Here is a 17,480-nt window from a genome sequence, read left to right as displayed (position 1 = left end):
ACTAATATTTCACGCAACTCTTCTATATTATAATAGAGAGAGACAGTATAGAGTTATATATTACGTGTAAAATGTATATAGAGAGACACTGGAGATTACGCAAACCACGTGGACACAGAATATATAATAAATATACGTATAATTGAATTGAATTAATATCGATCAACTGTCAACGATCATCTAGCGTCAATCAACTGATCTAATACACCCATAGCCTCTAAAGTGATGATGGTCAATCAACGATCAAACGGAACGCAACGCTCAAAACCACACGTTTCAATCGGGAAACTAAAGAAGGAAACTAAAAAGGATGGAAACTAAGGCATAGATTAGTAGAAAGACTCAACGTATCTACATGATTCACCCTGTATACAGGGTCCAGCTTCGATCGTGGTGCAATCGTAAATGGGCTGATTTCTTGAGTAAAAATCAAATTAATATATATTTTTTATAAGTATTAACCGAAGCTCGATGAATTAATCCCAAATCAACGGTTCGCTTGAAAATAAATAAATTAATTTTCAAATGTATCCGAACGTGCCCCATTTAAATAAATCCAATCACGTAAAGTAATGTTCGATATGAATTTTCTCTAAAAGAAAAGTACGCCTTTACGCAAACAATCATTCCTGTTTACGATGATATAGCTATAGACCCTGTAGAAAAGTGTCAAGTACACACGCAGATACTGTTATATTAAGTTAGCTTAAGTATGATGCCGATCTTGCTTGCCAGAACTAAAAAACGTCCACCCAACGTGTCAACTAAAGCAAAGAGAGACAGAGAAAGATAGACAGACAGATAGACAGACAGAAACTGACAGAGAATCTAAATGATCGACGGGAGTCTAAGAGTGTGTGTCTGATTAAAAAAATATCAAGAAACGTTTAAAACTAACAAGGAGACACTAGTCGAACGCACAAACAAACTGCCAGGAACAACGGGGATATAAGAATAAAAAAGATTTCAATTTGGTTTTAGTAATGGATAATCAATCAGCTGATCGACTGAGTTCTCTGTTACTGCACTCTGTGTTTATACTGTTTATACTGTTACAATGACGGCATTTGCAAATCATTTGCCGCCGTTTTGCGCACAACTTTTGTCTAGACTCACTTGGAATTTTCGAAACCAGCTTTAGCGGTCTGAGGACCCTGAAGGAACGTAGCATACGCAGGTCGACGTCCACGTTTGTTTCGGCGAACACGGTCATCGACCTAATCCAAGGATTACTCTAGAATCTATCTGTTCGGCCGTAGAAACCGATCGACGTGTATTTTTTTTTTTTTTTCTTTTCTTTAAATCTTAAGCTTATGGAGAAAGATCCTTTCTATCATTCATGCTTCGTTCAGACAATTTATTTTATTTCTATCAATCATTGTTTCTTCTTAAGAAAATGCAAAGAACATATCGATTTTAGAAAGGCTTTCTCCGTAAACAGATTGGTCACTTAATCGCGATTATGGTCTGTTTGGTTCGTTTTTTTTTCTTTTTTTTTTTTTGTACGGAGATAACGCGTTTTAGGGAGCCTGACCAAGAAACATTCTCCTCGTCCACTGTTTTCCTCTCCGTGTTGTCTGCTTCGCTCGAACACCGTGTTTCGAGGTGGACAAGAGTGTCAATAAAAAGGATAGACAGAGAGACAGAGAGAGAGAAAGTGTGGAAAGAGCAAGAATGCGGTCGTTCGTTTGTACGGAGGAGAAAACGAGGGAGGGAATGAGAGAATTTTGGTTGAATCGTGACCGTGACAACACGCGATGAATGAGAGTATAGGGGTGAAACGATATGACCAGTGATGACTTCTCGCGAATCGTTTGCGTATCCCTGTTTTCGGTTGTCCGTAATTTTAACCAAATTTTCATTCTCGTACATAGTGACCTGTACTACTTCAAGGGGTGAGACTATTTCGAACTGACAATAAGTATGAAAGTTGACGATCACTGGAAATAGTTTTAGGTGTATTTTATCGAAAAATAAGCACTGTTACAAAATCGTTATAGACGCAGAAAGCATATTTCTTATTTGATGATACCGAAAACAGGGATCACCGGTTGGTTAAAGTTAACCCGAAAGACGTAATATTTGAAGAAAGGAAAAAGAACCACGATATAGATAAGATAGAAAATGGTCCTCTCACCCGGTCACCACGACGAAGAAATCCATGATGTTCCAGATGTTGCGCAGATAAGAGCCACGGTGGAGGACGAAGCCAAGGGCGAGGATCTTGAGGCTCGCCTCGACGCAGAAGATGCCGAGGAAGTAGATTTCCGTGGCCTCGAGCTTCTGTGCGAGTATGGTCTTGTCCTGCTTTGGCAGGTGCTCCTCGAGGGCGAGGACCACGCAATTGGCGATGATGGTGAGCAGGACGGCGTACTCGAAGGGCGGCCACTCGATTATGAAGCGTGTATGCTTCCTGATGCAGTTATCCTCCGACAGGATGAACAACGAGGTGGTGCCCTTGCCGCCTCCCCCACCGCCACCCGCCCCTCCGCCCTGATCCCGGCCTGGCGCCATGTCCACCAGACCAGGTACCTGTTTGCATTTACATTTTTGTTTTTTTTCCTTTCACCCTACTATTTATTTAAATATCAATTAAATTAAATTACATATATCGGAAGGAAGATACTTTTTCGAGGGGACTGGTGGTGCAACAAGAAGGAAGAAGCTGGTAAAACGAGGGAGAATAATTCGCGAACAGGGTGAGCGGCATGGTAAGAGGAGAAGCCGCAATTAACGAATATCTCAGACGAAGCTTTTTCAAGCTGAGCTGGCTCTTACCTCCCCTCCAAAGCTAGTCCAGTCACCGAGACCACTCAGTCCGGCCAACCTCGGCCTTCTCCTGTACTGACTCGCGTATCCAGGGTCCCTTTGTGCCGCCTCTTGCGCTGCCAACCTGGAAAGCACACGAACACCAAGGCTTGTTAGTTGTTGGAGAAAATTCAAAGCGATAATAAAGATAGCCAAGCGTAACGTCGAATCAGCAGTGACACGGACTTCGGGAAACTCCACGTTTCGAAATGTCCTGCGAGAGAGGTCGTTAATGGCTGAACGTGTAACGCGTCGCTATGATTAATTAACTGCATTAGCCGAGACTTTTGCAAAGTTACGATCCCCCGCCTGTATGCACGGCCTTTCCTCGTAGGAAAGTGCAATCAAGGTAGCCGGTAATGCAATAACTCGTGACAAGGATCCCTGCATGCTGCTGCATGTCCGCGACCCCTCGATTATCGAAACGTATACAGGGTGTTGCATAAAACCAATTACCCATTACTATCAAAGAAGAAAAGGATTCCCTACCGAATCGATCGTAGTTGCATTTATGATTTTCCTGGCCTAAAGTACTCTTTAAATTCTTTCGAGAAGGCCAGAGACTCGATGCCTTTTTACCCCGATACAACGAGAGTAATCGAATGATACACGATTTGTAATGGCAAAGAGTCAGCTTCTTCAAATGGTGTCCCCGTTTCTTTACGGCTATGCCAGATAGAGATATTAATTCCGAGATTTATTCAAATGGAGACAGACACTCGGCCCGTTTATTCGATGCATACAGCAACATCATTGACGTTTCAAGTTTGCCTACTATTGAATCTTGAGAATGCACAATGAATTACTCGATGGATTTTCTCAAGTAAATAGCTGGTCGAATTTTTCCATCTACCTTCCTTTTGCTTTTCCAACTTTACAAAATCTTCGAGGGTAATTGGGAGCTCCAGAAGCGAGTAACTCGACCAATTAATAACGATTTAATTTAATATACCTAACCGCATATACGAGGTCCATTACCGTTGACAAGGATAATTTACCACCCACGCTATACTTCCTACATACGAAACGCATTAACATGGCATTATCAGTCAGCCACGATGTCGTAATAACGATAACAACGTTACTATCGATGTAACGATCGCTCTTACAGCTTGCAAGCAATGATGTATATCCCATAATTCCTCTTACAAATCTGTTATAAAACACACAAAAAAAAAATAAAAGCTCAACGCATGCTAGATACCATTAGATGCGCCCAACACCAGACGGACAGTTCAATTTCAAGGGGAGAAGTTGCCACGATGCAATCCGTTAGCTTCTAAACGAATTTAAAACACCCCTTCCAACACGGTATATAAAGTCATTAAACGCGAGGAAACGCGGTCGGATCGAAAGCAACTCCTCGTACCAGATTGCCCGTTCGTTTCTGCCTCCAGCCGAGCGTCTCTGAATTATTAAAATCGAGCCTTCGAATAATTGATAGAGCTTGCCTCGTAACGGAAAGATCGATAATACTCTCGAAAATGAATCTACACTGCTTTTCAACGATTCCCCGGAAAAACGATTGCCTAATTCCACTTTTCCCTCGTCGTTTCCCTCGTTATTATTACGACAGCAACAAGTGCAACCAATTGCTGATTATATACGGTACAAAAAGTTTCGGAATTTCACCCTTTCGATCGTTATCTGTTATCAAGCATCGAAATGAAAGAATGATTTAGAGGAGGAAGAAGAAAGAATGGTGTCCTGATGATTATCAAACGATAACCATAAATGTATGTAGAACTCCTGTTATTCATAATACATAATGGTTAATACGAACAACGAACCAAAAAATCGTCCGTTTCATAGTCTCGTTTACAAACGTTCGAGTTCGTGAAAGGCTTGGAATCTTGTTTATTGAAAGTGCTCGCGACGGATCAGAGTTCAGTAGAATAGGTCGGCTAATGGTCAGACTAATGCCGTTACCAAAATCCGATCTAATTGAAACGTTTCATGAATTGATGGTTCGGTTTCAGTTTATTCTATCGTGTTGAAAGAGATGCCTTTTCACTTTCTGACTACTGAACAATACCATGAAAAGAAAAAAAAAAAAAAAGAAGAAGAATCGATAATTCGTTCTTAATGATGAAGTTTATAGAGATTGCAATTTTTTTAATGAAAAGTAGTTTGTTAAGAGAAAATAGGTTCTTAGAATTTCAAGTTTTATCCCTTTTTAAAGTGTTCAGGAGTAACACGAAGAGAGGCAACAGAGAGGATACCGATTTTCGATCGTTTCGCTCCGCATACCAGCTGATAGAGAAATCTTTCAGCGTCGAGGAGCATAGAGATTAGTGTCTATTCGCAGCAACTGGGACGACACTTAAAAGTTTATTATGGCTCATCAGTTATCGACGATACTTCTCAAGAGTTATTAATATCTTTCGGGAAATCAATATGAAAGACGTGACACGCGGCGCTCGGACGGATCCCCTTGAAAATTCTTGTATCGGTCTGCATGATTCTCGCGTTAACCCTTTCAGAAGTCGTTTAGTCAGCCACCGACACTCGACTCTTTTATTCCTAAGTTTCTCGAAAAAAAAAAAAAAAAGAAAAGAAAAATATCCTTCAAATTCAACGTCGAAGCGCGATAGGCATCATGGTGACTGAAATTTTCAAGATAACTTAGACTCTATCCTCTAACGAAGCTACCTACAGTCCTGTCCAAGTATTCGGACAACTTCCCTGCTGGGAGGGCGGGAATTGGCCAGCCCTGACGTATGGAACATGGTAGGGAGGCAACGTACGGCTAAATATACAGTGCTCCAGCACCGATTCATCCTTGAAGCACGGCCCACGCGCCACGAATAGAAGTTAACGTTCAGCCGACAGAACGGTCGAGAGGAAGAGATTCGAGCGGAAGAAAGGGCAGAGGGAAAAAAGAAGGGAGGAGGGTCGAATTGGCGGCCAGCTAAGGATCGTAGCTCGAGTGAGCCGAGCCGCTACCACCGCCCTGGATCGCAGGGATTCAAGGTGCTCAGTCCAATCGCCGCTCTGCTCCACGTGCGCAACAATAAGGGCTCTCTCACAACCAACAAGTCAATTTTTTCTTCAATCACGATCATTATGCTATTGTTCAGCAACAATACCGCCAAGAAGTTTGGAAACAAAGAGATTTTTTAAATAAATAATTCAACTGCATTGCATAAGAATCACTTATAGTACATTTTTAATTATTTTTTAAAACAATTCAAATATGTTTCCAAATTTCTTGGCTGTGGGTGTATATAGCAAATAAGCCTACAGAGTGATTGTGCTATGATGCATCCGACTCGTGTCCCTACTTTTCCCTACCACGTGGACAAATGACAATGGATCGATCGAAGAAATCCAAGAAACAACATCGGTCAAACCATCGTCACCCAATTCCTCGAAGCTGGACCAACCGGTCCAGCGGTTCCAGGTCGAAAAGCAGACTCCATAACGCGTGTACGAGGACGAGGAGTGGCGTCAGCTAGTAGAAGCCGCGATCGTTACCCGAAAAGCCGGCTAACGTCGCCCTCTGAATGCTCGAAAGGATCCTGCCAAAAATCAGCTAGCGTCACGGCGCGGCGCGGCGCCCACCCGTCCGACCCGTCCGACCCTTCCGACACCCTAAAACCCTCCTACGATTCTCTGGCATCCGTACGATATCGAGGCTATCGTCGACCGACGTTGCGGAGCCACCTCGGCAGAGGGGGTCCCCCCTCCCGGTGACGTCACCACGGCCGCCATTTTGCTCAGTGACGTCAAGCGAGCCACGACCATCGTGGATACACCGGCCCCGTATACACCTTACAGCCTTCTCTTCTTTACGCTTTTAAGCTTTATTCACACTCTACATTTTATATACAGACTCTTTCGTAACGTACTCAATCTACTTCCCATAAAGTTCCTATAAACGCGAACCTTCCCACCAAGGTCATTCCGAAACGTTAAAACAGATGACCCTGTAAAAACCAAAGATGCATAATCACCCCTATTTTCTGTGATAAAATCAAATAAAGGAACTTTTTTTCTACTTGTAGCAAATGCGTTCACACGTCCCAGTGCACTGGTGGGCAGTGCGTATGTAGATCTAGGTCGTGGCACGTAGGTAATGGCATTCGGGGGATTCGATGCAGCGCTCCGCTTATGCTCGGTATCGAGTGACACGATGACCCGCGCGATCGACTTAATTATTTACTTCCATGCGTAGAAAGAGCCCATCGAACCATCATGGTAATCGTACTGCTCGGAGATATCGTGCCAAGATTTTATCCTAACTGATTCGTGATACTTGCAGGCAACAAATAAATCCTTCGTTTGGTTAAACTAGCGTTGGATTCTTTAAAAATGGAAATGTAAGTTTGCGCGAAGGGATGAGATTTTCTTTCCTTTCAAATACGTTATTAAAATGTAAGTGATAAAAGCGCTTTTTATTTGCGTTCAATTTAGTTATCGACACTTCGATTCGTGATTTTTTAACGCTTCATTCTCGGCTTCGATAGCCTTGCCGCTATTACTGAACGAGTCACGTGTCCTGGTTGCAGACTTAATGCACCCATCGCGTTATTTTTGCTATTGATAGCATGCTAAGGTTTCATCGATTTATTTTTTCACTTTTTAACCGGCAAATGTGTCCATTATATTACTAACGAAATTTATAACCACCGCTTTGAGTTTTACAGATTTTTCATTCGTTTTCATCCTATGCATTCCGAGCTCTCGATACACTCTGTAATATACTTCTATTTTTGGTTTCTCTTTCAAATTTCACCGCATTAAATTAGTGACTATGATTCGATCCTAACTAGCCTCTTTCATGCTTTGACTACGGTGTTTCTATAAAAAATAACTAGACACGTTCGAAAGACTACGTTGATTTGAAGGATACTCGACAGATCGACCATCCAACGATTCAATTTAACGTCTTAACTTTCACCATACTTCTTTGCTTTCTTTCTACTAACGTTTCTCTGGTAGCCAGATGTAAAAACGAGAATAGATCGATGACACTATTATCGACACATCGAGAGCGACCGTGTCGTTTCGTTCAGATTTGAAAAAGACTTTCTCGTCGAGAGTCACATTTCGCGAGATTCTAGATTGAATATCCCGTTCCATCACCCGAATGTCGTCTGTTAATCACGACTGTGTTGTTCCACATCGAAAATCAACCGAACTTTTTATTCGATACGAAATTAGAACACGCGCACCCTCCGCAAGAGACAATGCGTATTGCCAAATTTTCACCTCAATGGAAACAGAGGAACAAAAAGCAATTAGAATATATCCAGGGTCACTTGAACGAGCCTAATACGAAGCTAAGGGACCATAAATAGCGGCAACAGCGCTGTCCACGCATTAAATTCGTGTAAACGCGATGGGATAGGGTAGAAAGCGAGGGAAGGCCAACGATGGAAAGTCAGCTACCCATAATAACCGCCTACATGCCTCGGCGAAATTACCTTTCGGTCTATTTGCCCCTAGAAACCGGGGTTACGTCAGCTGTACACGTGTGTACGACGAATACGTGTATCCGTTTCGTTTCGACTATCCCCTCCGCCCACCAGCGATCCCTCTCCCTCGCCCTGACACCCTCTTCGTCGATTTACCTCGTGTGCGGCTACGTTCGTCTACCTACTTATCTACCTATGTACGCCGCTTAATCACACGTGCGCGCATAAAAAAGAAAAGTAGCTGTTAATTAAGCTTATTTCCATAATTTATATTTTTAAAATTATAATTTCCCTCCGTTCTCCTACATACGTCGCCTCGACTGAAAGTTATCTCGTCCACGAATCAGAGCCGGATTCTTGACACGCTTCCATTGTCCGCAGTGGGGAGTGAAAAAAAGTGAATTGAAAATCGAAAATGAGGACGAGAAAGATTTTTGGCAGGGTGATTTCGAGATTGGCGAGTGCTCAAGTAGCGGTCGCAACGACAGACGACAGAACTGCGTAACTACTTGGTAAATTTGTAAGAAGAAGTAACGCGGGAGCGTCGCGAACGAACGACGATCGTCTGGCGCCTGAGGACGCCTCGAAGCGACGCTCTGGGACGCGCAAACGACGCGGCGTTTCACTTGCTCTTGCGATGAAACTGGGATGAGAAAGCGAGAGCGAGCGAGAAGGGATAGAATAACGTCATGGCCAGACACCGGAGACGTCTGACTTGTCCCACGCCCAAGCTACTTGCCGCACACGCGATTTCTGAAGTGGTTGCACCAATCGGTGCGGATGCATTCCATTTTTACACGTTAAACAGATATGCGCAAACAGTGTTACGAATAATTATAAAATTTCCACGATTAACTTACAATTAGCTAATATCAGAATACGTTGAAACAAGATTATCTACTTACGGTAAGTTGAAGAGGAAAATTATGTACGCGACCCACGAGCTGGGGAGCTTTAATGAATCAGAAAATAAATGGCAAGGTGGCAAGGGTTGTTTCGCGTATTCGGATCATTTGGGGACTACCACGAATGAATGGACGGAACACGCGACCGTGAAAGAACCGTTCCAAGAAGCTCGCATTCATTGATAAGGGGAATAGATTAAGCAACGTTCACGCTTCCCCGAAGAATGGTAATTAGGCTATGCAAATCGGGTACCGCGTACAACTCTAAGCAACTCGACTCGTTAAAATCATTTCTATCTCCCCTGATCGATACATCTCTGATTTTTTCAAATATCTTCAAACAACCTGTACCAGGATCCTAATTTTCAGAGACTTAATTATGCAAATGACAAATCGATATTTTCGTCGGAATCCAACGATTACGGTTCTCCTGCACGGTATTTAATATTTATTTAAGGATGGCTGGATAACAATCGCGTTTACTGGCCAATTGCTAGCTAAACGTTGCCTCGTAAATCTTACGGATTGCTAAACGACCGACTGTAAACGATAATCACCAGGAATACTCGAATATTCCAGCGTCCCATTAAGCGAGTTACGATCAGAAGATTGCTACTTACGCCGTCGCGTTTGCCAAACTTGTTCCCGTCGCTGTTTTTCTACCGTCTGACCACGCGCGTACTTGTTCTACTTAAAGGAACGAGCGTGCCAAGCTCGCGTCGCGTCGCGTCGCGTCGTCCTTTCTACGGCACAGAAATTCTTATACTACTTTTGGCAGGCTGTCTCACTCGAATATCCTTTCAATCGACGTTTCGTCTCTCAACCCCTTTAACATATTCGAGCCCGAGGAGCTTGTAGTCATCTGAGTCATGTCCGTACCTCCCTCCATGGCTCACCATGTGAATCATCGACGCAGATTATTTACTCGGTTCTTGGAAAACGTTCAACAAAGTCGATCCAATAAAAAAGCTGAACTGCAGAATAATGTGTACAACGAAGAATATCTCGAGTCTTTCCAAATCGAGCATTTTAGTATTCCAGTCGAATCAATGATTAAACAGTCGCCTCGTTACAGCTCGACGAATTCTTGGTAAACCTTTCATAAAATGAAAGCACGTAAACAGACGACATTATTCTACGCAGACAACAACGAGTATCCTTGAACTATAACATTTTAGCACGAACGATACAATTTACGCTCGGCCTTCGATGAATCGCGATTCGTCTAATTGAACCCACGTCTTCCCGAGAAAGAACAGAGAAAAGAGTAGCGCAATTCTCTGAACGTGGACATTTCAGCTGGAATACTGGATATTTCTCGAATCGTTTCTCAGATCCTTGAACTATAACATTACAGCAACGGGGCAACGTAAACGGTTTCCCAGCGAAGATTATTAGATCACAGAGGGATGAAAGATAGAGTGTGGCGAATAAAAAGAATCCAACCTTTCTATAAAGTGAAATTTCAAAACGTTCCAAGTATCTTTCGATCCTGTTCCGTTTGTATCAATCTGTTTGTACGATACAACGCAAAGCTCATTTTCTTACGGTAACCGAAGGTTAATAAATCAGGCAAGGCGCCCTTGTCAATAGTAAGGTCAGCCAGAGCGTCTCGACGTCTCCGGCATTTGCCAAGTGGTACGAGGAAAGATAAAGGGAGACAGTGAGTAAAAGGCAGGGGACAGTATAAGAGAAGAGAAAATGGTAGGAGAGAAGAAGAGTCGAACGAGCCGGAATACGAGGAAAGTGGACGTGTGCGCACCGTGGGCACGCACACACGCAGTGACGTACGCATACCCTCGCAGGATCCACTTCCGCCCACGCCACGAGGTCACCGAGCATTCGAAACGCCATTGGTCATCGGGAAACCGAGCCCGTTTCCTCCGCTACGCAACCCCTAACGTGTACACGGTGGATAAAAACTAATCACCACCCTTCGTACAGACGATCCTTTGTCGCATCATGTTGGAAGTTAGTTAAGCCAGTTTTCTCCGATTAACGGGTTAATTAATACCGTTGTTGTTCCACGAAACGAAACACAACGAAAGTTCAATTACGGAAAAGTAAAATCGTCCGAAGTAATTAACAAGGCTGTCACCGACAGCCAAGTTAAGACCGTTCGAAATCGAAACAGCTCGGTAAACGCAGGAAAAGCAACATTCTACCGTGAAAGTAGTTCGTTGATACCTAAATGCTTTTCAAACAAACTTTCACCATTTCGAATACGAATGGTGTTTCGTAAAAAAAAAAAAGATTTAATCGCTTTGCATTTCAAACGAACGCGCTTGGCCCGGCTTGACTCTACGCAAACGAATAACTGAAAGGGAATGATATTTTGGTAACAATGAAAAATTGAATATTTCCAAAGGAGGGAAAAGGATTTTCGTTAGGTTTTTTTTTTCTCGGTACAGGGCAATCCGGTGAATCGATATTACGAAAGTTTCTTTTATGGACCAGGCTGTAGAGGCGTTGCGTGTGCGTGAACATGCTCGAGCTACGCCACGGCAGCTCGCGCATACGTGTCCTTCGTACATAATAAAGCTTGCGATTCCCTCGAGTCGACAAAGCTTACTCTGAGCATGCTTTTTACATTCACGATGATATCTCAACGTTTTCTTCGTTTAACCTAATTACGATGACATTTACATTGTTTCAGATCAATTGGCTTGGTTCGATTAAGTGTAATACATGATATATGGCAATTCCGATTTTTCTTTGGATCCTAAAAGAAATCTGAGCGAAGAAAACGCAACGGAGGGGTAGATATCTTGCAGCGAGCAACTATATATCTATCGATCGTTCATTCATGCCGTCCTTTCGACCCCTCCTCGCACGTTCGAGCGATCCTCTTCCACCCCCTCGCTCCTCCACCCCCGATTCCACGATTCCTCCAGCCTCCTCGTACACTCTATGCTAACCTATAGGCGTCACAACCAGTCCTGCCAACTAGCAATCCGTGTAACAGTTCACACGTGCCTTTCGCGGACATCGCCACTCTTACCAACCCCCCGCCCGTGGAAAACTCGGTCTATCCCCAGGAAAGCAATCAGCCTCGACAATCGGCCTGATACCAGCGAGTCGACGAACGCTTCCGTTGGAATGTCGACCCAATTTCAGAGGTTTTTATGATTCGAGACGTTGATGGAGCGGAGGGAAGGGGAAGGGAGAAAAGAGTGCCGTGCCACGGGGGTTGTCCTCTTTCTTTCGAAAATTGTTCGATTCGGTTTTTTGGGTCGTCGAATATTCTTTCTTTCTTATTCTTTTTACATACGTGTCTGATCAGCTGATCGTGAGTACGCAAACGAAGAGTTTGCATCTATCGAGAACTATTACATCACCGGGTAAAACGTTTCAAGGAAAGTTCATTGTATCGCACGATTTCGTTGCTTTACGTTCGAAAGATCGCGAACGGTCGAGAGCGTGACAGGTCGATCGATCGATCGAATCGAGACTGGATACACGAGGGACGCGATTAGCCGACGAACGGCCAAACGACCGGCCGGCACGCTTCGAGCCATTATTTAATTGCTAGTTACGTAACATCGGCTTTTACGTGACAAACTCACGGTTCTCTAATAAATTAACGTCTGCGAGGACACTCTTGGACAGAGATCGTCGACCTCGTTTTCCGTAATCGTGAAAGTTCCCTGAAAGATTCCTCGACGAACGGAATATATCTTAAATAACATAAATAGCAAATTTCAAACAACCTTACAGTTGATTCTCCGATACCATGCGCTTTATACAGAAACTCGAAACATTTTCCGTACGCAGGAAGCATCGCAAGCATGCATCTTGGTTTACACCCTCGAAGCAGGCAAGTTTTCACTTTTAGGTGTTCCATCGAGCGTGAATTTCGCGCACAGAGTTTGAAACTTGAATCGCTTCGAAAGCAACATTCGATAAGTTGTTCGATGCCTTCTCGACAACGTCTCCAATAGAATCTAATGGTGTTTCACGCGTTCGCCACCGTTATAATCATCGATGATCGGTGCGAGGAAGGAACGAAGAGGAACAGAGAAATAAGGGTATAAAAGCTGAAATCGAAGTAAACAGGATCGGTGATAAGGTTGAGTTCGATTGGAAGACGACTATCTATAGAAGAAACGCTTCGATTCGGATCGTTGACCCTTTTTTCGACGATTCGAACAGACAAAGAGAGAAGAGGGGTTAACTAGAGCAAGCAGGGTGAAGTTGTACAGCCCATGGACCAACGCTCACGATTGTCCGTCGTTTTAATGAAAGCGATAAATCGTTTCCGTATAAAATAAATTTCCAATGCAGCAGGCCAAATTACAGCTGGGTCAACGAGAATTCGAAGTGGACGGTCTTTGTATTTACGAGCATTCTAGCCGCGAGAGAAATGACACCGTAGAAATTAATGCCATCTCTCTCTTCCTCTCTTGATTAACCTTAACGATTTGACTTTCGTTTTTAACTTAACCGCTCGAAGGTTTACTAAAAGCGTAGATTTCAGATTAATAAAAAATTCGCAGATACCAGAGGGTTAAAAATAATCCCTGCTACCTTCCCGGCGACCCTGTGTCACGGACCAACGATTCCGAGCAACATGAAAGAAATTATTCACGGGAACAAAAAAGGAGGTGCGTTCGAAGCGTCCATCCGTTGGCTGGCACATCGGTACGATTTAATCGATACGATTAAAGGGTAAAAAGGGGACGCGGCGTGTAGGCGTACGCGTGGGCCCGTTACAAAAAACTCCTTGGCGAAATACGGTTACTCCTTAACGAGGGTTACTAGAAGAAGGCGAGGAAGATTCAAAGGAACGTGGCCAAGCTAGGAGCGAAACGTTGCTACGAGGACTGTTTCATTTTTGTTGAAAATTCTCCCTCCCGGGGAGTACCAACACCAACACAGACAGCACCGACTGATAAGTGACGCGATGAAAGCTCGATAGGAACCGTAAAATAAACGGGGCCAACGCGATACAGGCTGAACAAAGTCGGTGTAACGAGTCATCGGGGTACCGTGTTATATCCCGAGGAGATAAGTTTCTTTTTTGAATCTAGATGCGACTAAAGATGGTCTTCGGATCGTTTCGAATACCTGTACACGGAAGCAGGTGCTTTTTTAGAAACACAGCTGATCGATCTCGAAATAGGAAAAGCGATAAGTTTGAAAAATGAATCCTTCGCGTATTAATAATCTATATCATCGCGTGTCTATTTTTGCCTACTTTTATTGTGACAATGAACGCGTTAAACAGATCGTGCTTGATTTATGCTCGAGCAAGCAAACGTGATACAGCTTCGTAAAGAGGTCAAATTGGTAGCAGCACCGTCGTATTACGATCTGAATCACGTAAAGCTTCAGCTACTGGAATCATTTCTAACGAGCAATCCATCCTACCGTACCTTAATTAGTTGAACAATCTTTTCTTCTAATGGTGTTAAGTGTAAAATTGCAAAACATACTCTGATGTCTATCGCGTTGGTTGACACAGTGAAAACTGTCGCGTCTAACGCGCTACGATTATTCAATTCCCCCGTCTAATCATTCAATTTGTTACTCTGGGTCACCGGTTGATCGTTAATGTTGCTCAGGGTCCCCCTTGTTTTTCGCTTTTGCAAGTACTGAAGAACGTAGCAGCTACGAAAACAGTGAATGTGATTCTCTTCTGCCGAATATACATAGCGAAAGCACCGGAATAAAAATTTGTTTCTCGGCAATTTCGAAGTAACAAATCAATAAATGCAATTATGAACACTATTAAAACGTGTTATTAATCAGTATCCTTCGTGGCATTATTAAAATACCGATGTGTAGCGTAATCGATTAAGTTGAGCGTGCGATACCTAGGTGCACGCGTACCCAAAGAATATTCAACCTCGTTGTTCTCAAGAACGATGCTGCGTAAGAAAAACTTTTCTCGTGTAAAATCATCAACGTTTCAGCTTGAACTACGTATCGGATGGCATTCGGTACATACACAAAGCGTAAAATCGTAGCTTTAGCGTCAATTGAATTCAATTCGCCGGTTATCAGCGACCTCCGTGGCATTCAACCTTTAAACGGCTCTATCAAAACGTGAACGATACCCTCTGAACAAATCGGGTAAACACATTAAACGGAATCAAGGCTAATCAAGCGACGTGATGTCGGGTAGAGATTAGAAATTTGCAACGAGAAGTAGTAGGTTCGATCGATCATTAGATCGGTGGAGAATAAAATAGAGAGAGAATTGAATGATTCCGATGGAGAGACGGGTTGATTGGAAAGAATGAAAATCGGTAGGTTGAAGAATTCGAAAGGAAAGTCATTGGGGTTTCGGTGGACTCACCTCTAGAGGGAGGCAGGGGCTGGTTGCGGCCATGTTCCTACATGCGTTCGAGCCTCTGCCCTGCTGGCGATTCCCTCTTCGTGCTTAGGCACCACTTTGAAAAAGCGCACAACACTCGACGAAAAGCTTCGTCTCCACGTAGAACGCACAGTGTAACCCTTTGCCAGATGCGAAACGAACGGGAGAAAGAACCAAGGAGAGAAAAAAAAAGTGGCAAAAAAAAAGAGAAGATATCACCACATACCACCTCTTCCCTTCGATATCCTTTCTCGTCTTCAGGTATTCTTTCTTCTTTCGATCGAGCGATCGGCTGGCAAAACACAGCCGGTGTTCTTATCGTTTTCTTCCTCTTCACTGGTCGTTCGCGTAACAAACGATCGCTCACACAGAGACTCGGAGAGAGGGAGAGACAGAGAGAGAGAGAGAGAGAGAAGAGAGGTGGTATATAAACGCCTGGTGTCCTCTCTCCTAAACTCTAAAACTCTCTCTTTAGATGTCGATCGCGACAAAGGTACAAACGAAAACCATCCACTTCCTTCCTTTTCTTCTTCCTCGTCTTCCTCCAGCACCTCTCCTCCTCTCCTTCTTTCTCCTCGTTGTCGTCGTCGTCGACGTGGTCGTTTTTCCTCCCTTTCGAGTCTCCCTCCCCTCCGCCCCTGCGGCAACACACGAAAACGCACCCTCGACGGCTCTCCCGCGTACGTTTCCTTTCTCTTCTCGGCTGCTGCTTCCGTTCCCGCACCCACACCTGCACCACCACTCGCACTCGCACCTGTTCCTCTTCTTCCACCGTCTCTTCCACCTCCTCCTCCTCCACCTCCTCCTCCACCACCACCTCCTCCACGTCCACGTCCACGTCCTCCTTGATAATCGTTTCTGCTGCCTCTTCTTCTTCCTCTTATTCTTCCTTCGGTCCCTTCGTTTTTTCCTTCGCTTCTTCTTATTTTCCTTCTCGTCCTCCTGTTCCTCGCCTTCGTCGCCGTCAACCGCCACTGTACCACGCTCTGGCACGCATAACAAACGCACTCGCGTCCCTCACCGTTTCCCGAGGGCGATCGAGCGACGACGACGACCACCACGAAAACCTCTTCTTTTCACCAACGACGACACTCGCACACACACACACACACACACTCTCTCTCTCTTTCTCTCTCTCTCTCTCTCTCTCTCTCACACGCTCCGTGATCACTTTAGATTTTTCACTGAATCCTTCTCCACGGGTATAATACGTATGTCCTTCTGTTCCTCGTACCGTTCTGATCCTGCTGTTCACCCCCCTACGTGTCCTTAAAGGTCCGGCAAATTAAGCACAACCAAAGTCCGACCGAGCCAGGGAGGATTCCGAGCTCTCGAAGGGTGAATCGAATAAATGTGACCCTTCTTCCTTCCTTTCTTTCTTTCTTTCTTTCCTTCCTTCCTTCCTTCCTTCCTTCCTTCTTTCCCTTTTCTCTCTTGTCCGTTTCACTCGGCCGGAAGTTCACGCACTACCTACGTTCCCCGAGCGTCGGAGCTCGTGGCCACAGCGGGACGGTCGCTCGACTACGCTCTCTCGCTCTTCCACCACCGCCTACACGCGCTCACCGTCTTCGTCCGATTCAATCTGCCATCTCTCTTTCTCTCTCTTTCGTTATGCCACCACCACCGAGCAACTGTCACCCTCTTTCTCTGACACCCTTCGCGAATCGCGGCTTCTTTCTCCCTTGATAGTTCCTTCTCGCTTTTACCCTCAAACTTCACCGCTACTCCTCTCTCGCTCTCTGCCTTTCCTCTGCTCCGCTCTCGTTCCTTCGATTTCCCTCTCGCTTCCTCGCCACCCTTACGCCTCGAGCTTCGCTGTTTTCGTTCCTCCGCTGCCAGCAGATCCGACTCCCTCTACCAGACAGATTCTAACGCTTTCCCTCTCTCTCTCTCTCTCTCTCTCTCTATCCACCATAGCCTTTCCTTTCTGCGCTATCAGCCCTCGATAAACTTTCCTCTCTGTCCGTTGCACGCGATCGAGAGGATCGTTGCCACGTCTCTTCGCGCTGCACCCCCAGCTGGGGGAGG

General features: G+C 44.5%; 1 protein-coding gene across 19 annotated transcripts in view; it reads right to left on the bottom strand.

The window, feature by feature from the left end:
• Window positions 1–17,480, bottom strand: part of cac (calcium voltage-gated channel subunit cacophony) — an 87,759-nt gene that overhangs the window by 37,324 nt on the left and 32,955 nt on the right. For 16 of the 19 annotated variants that reach the window (XM_034326429.2, XM_034326428.2, XM_034326430.2 and 13 more), the window contains exons 3-4: window positions 2,779–2,893; window positions 2,138–2,532 (exon numbers count right to left, since the gene is read on the bottom strand). In XM_034326429.2, the coding sequence (XP_034182320.2) occupies window positions 2,138–2,532; window positions 2,779–2,893 (510 nt within the window). Of the gene's footprint in view, window positions 1–2,137; window positions 2,533–2,778; window positions 2,894–15,434; window positions 16,248–17,480 lie in introns of those variants that run through there. The other 3 variants (XM_034326441.2, XM_034326442.2, XM_034326447.2) reach the window with 3 other exon arrangements.

The sequence above is a fragment of the Osmia lignaria genome, chromosome 3 (genome assembly GCF_051020975.1).
Source record: "Osmia lignaria lignaria isolate PbOS001 chromosome 3, iyOsmLign1, whole genome shotgun sequence".
Taxonomy (NCBI): Eukaryota; Metazoa; Arthropoda; class Insecta; order Hymenoptera; family Megachilidae; genus Osmia; species Osmia lignaria.
The sequence above is the reverse complement of the archived record's forward strand: the minus strand, read 5'-3'. Positions and strand labels throughout refer to the sequence as shown.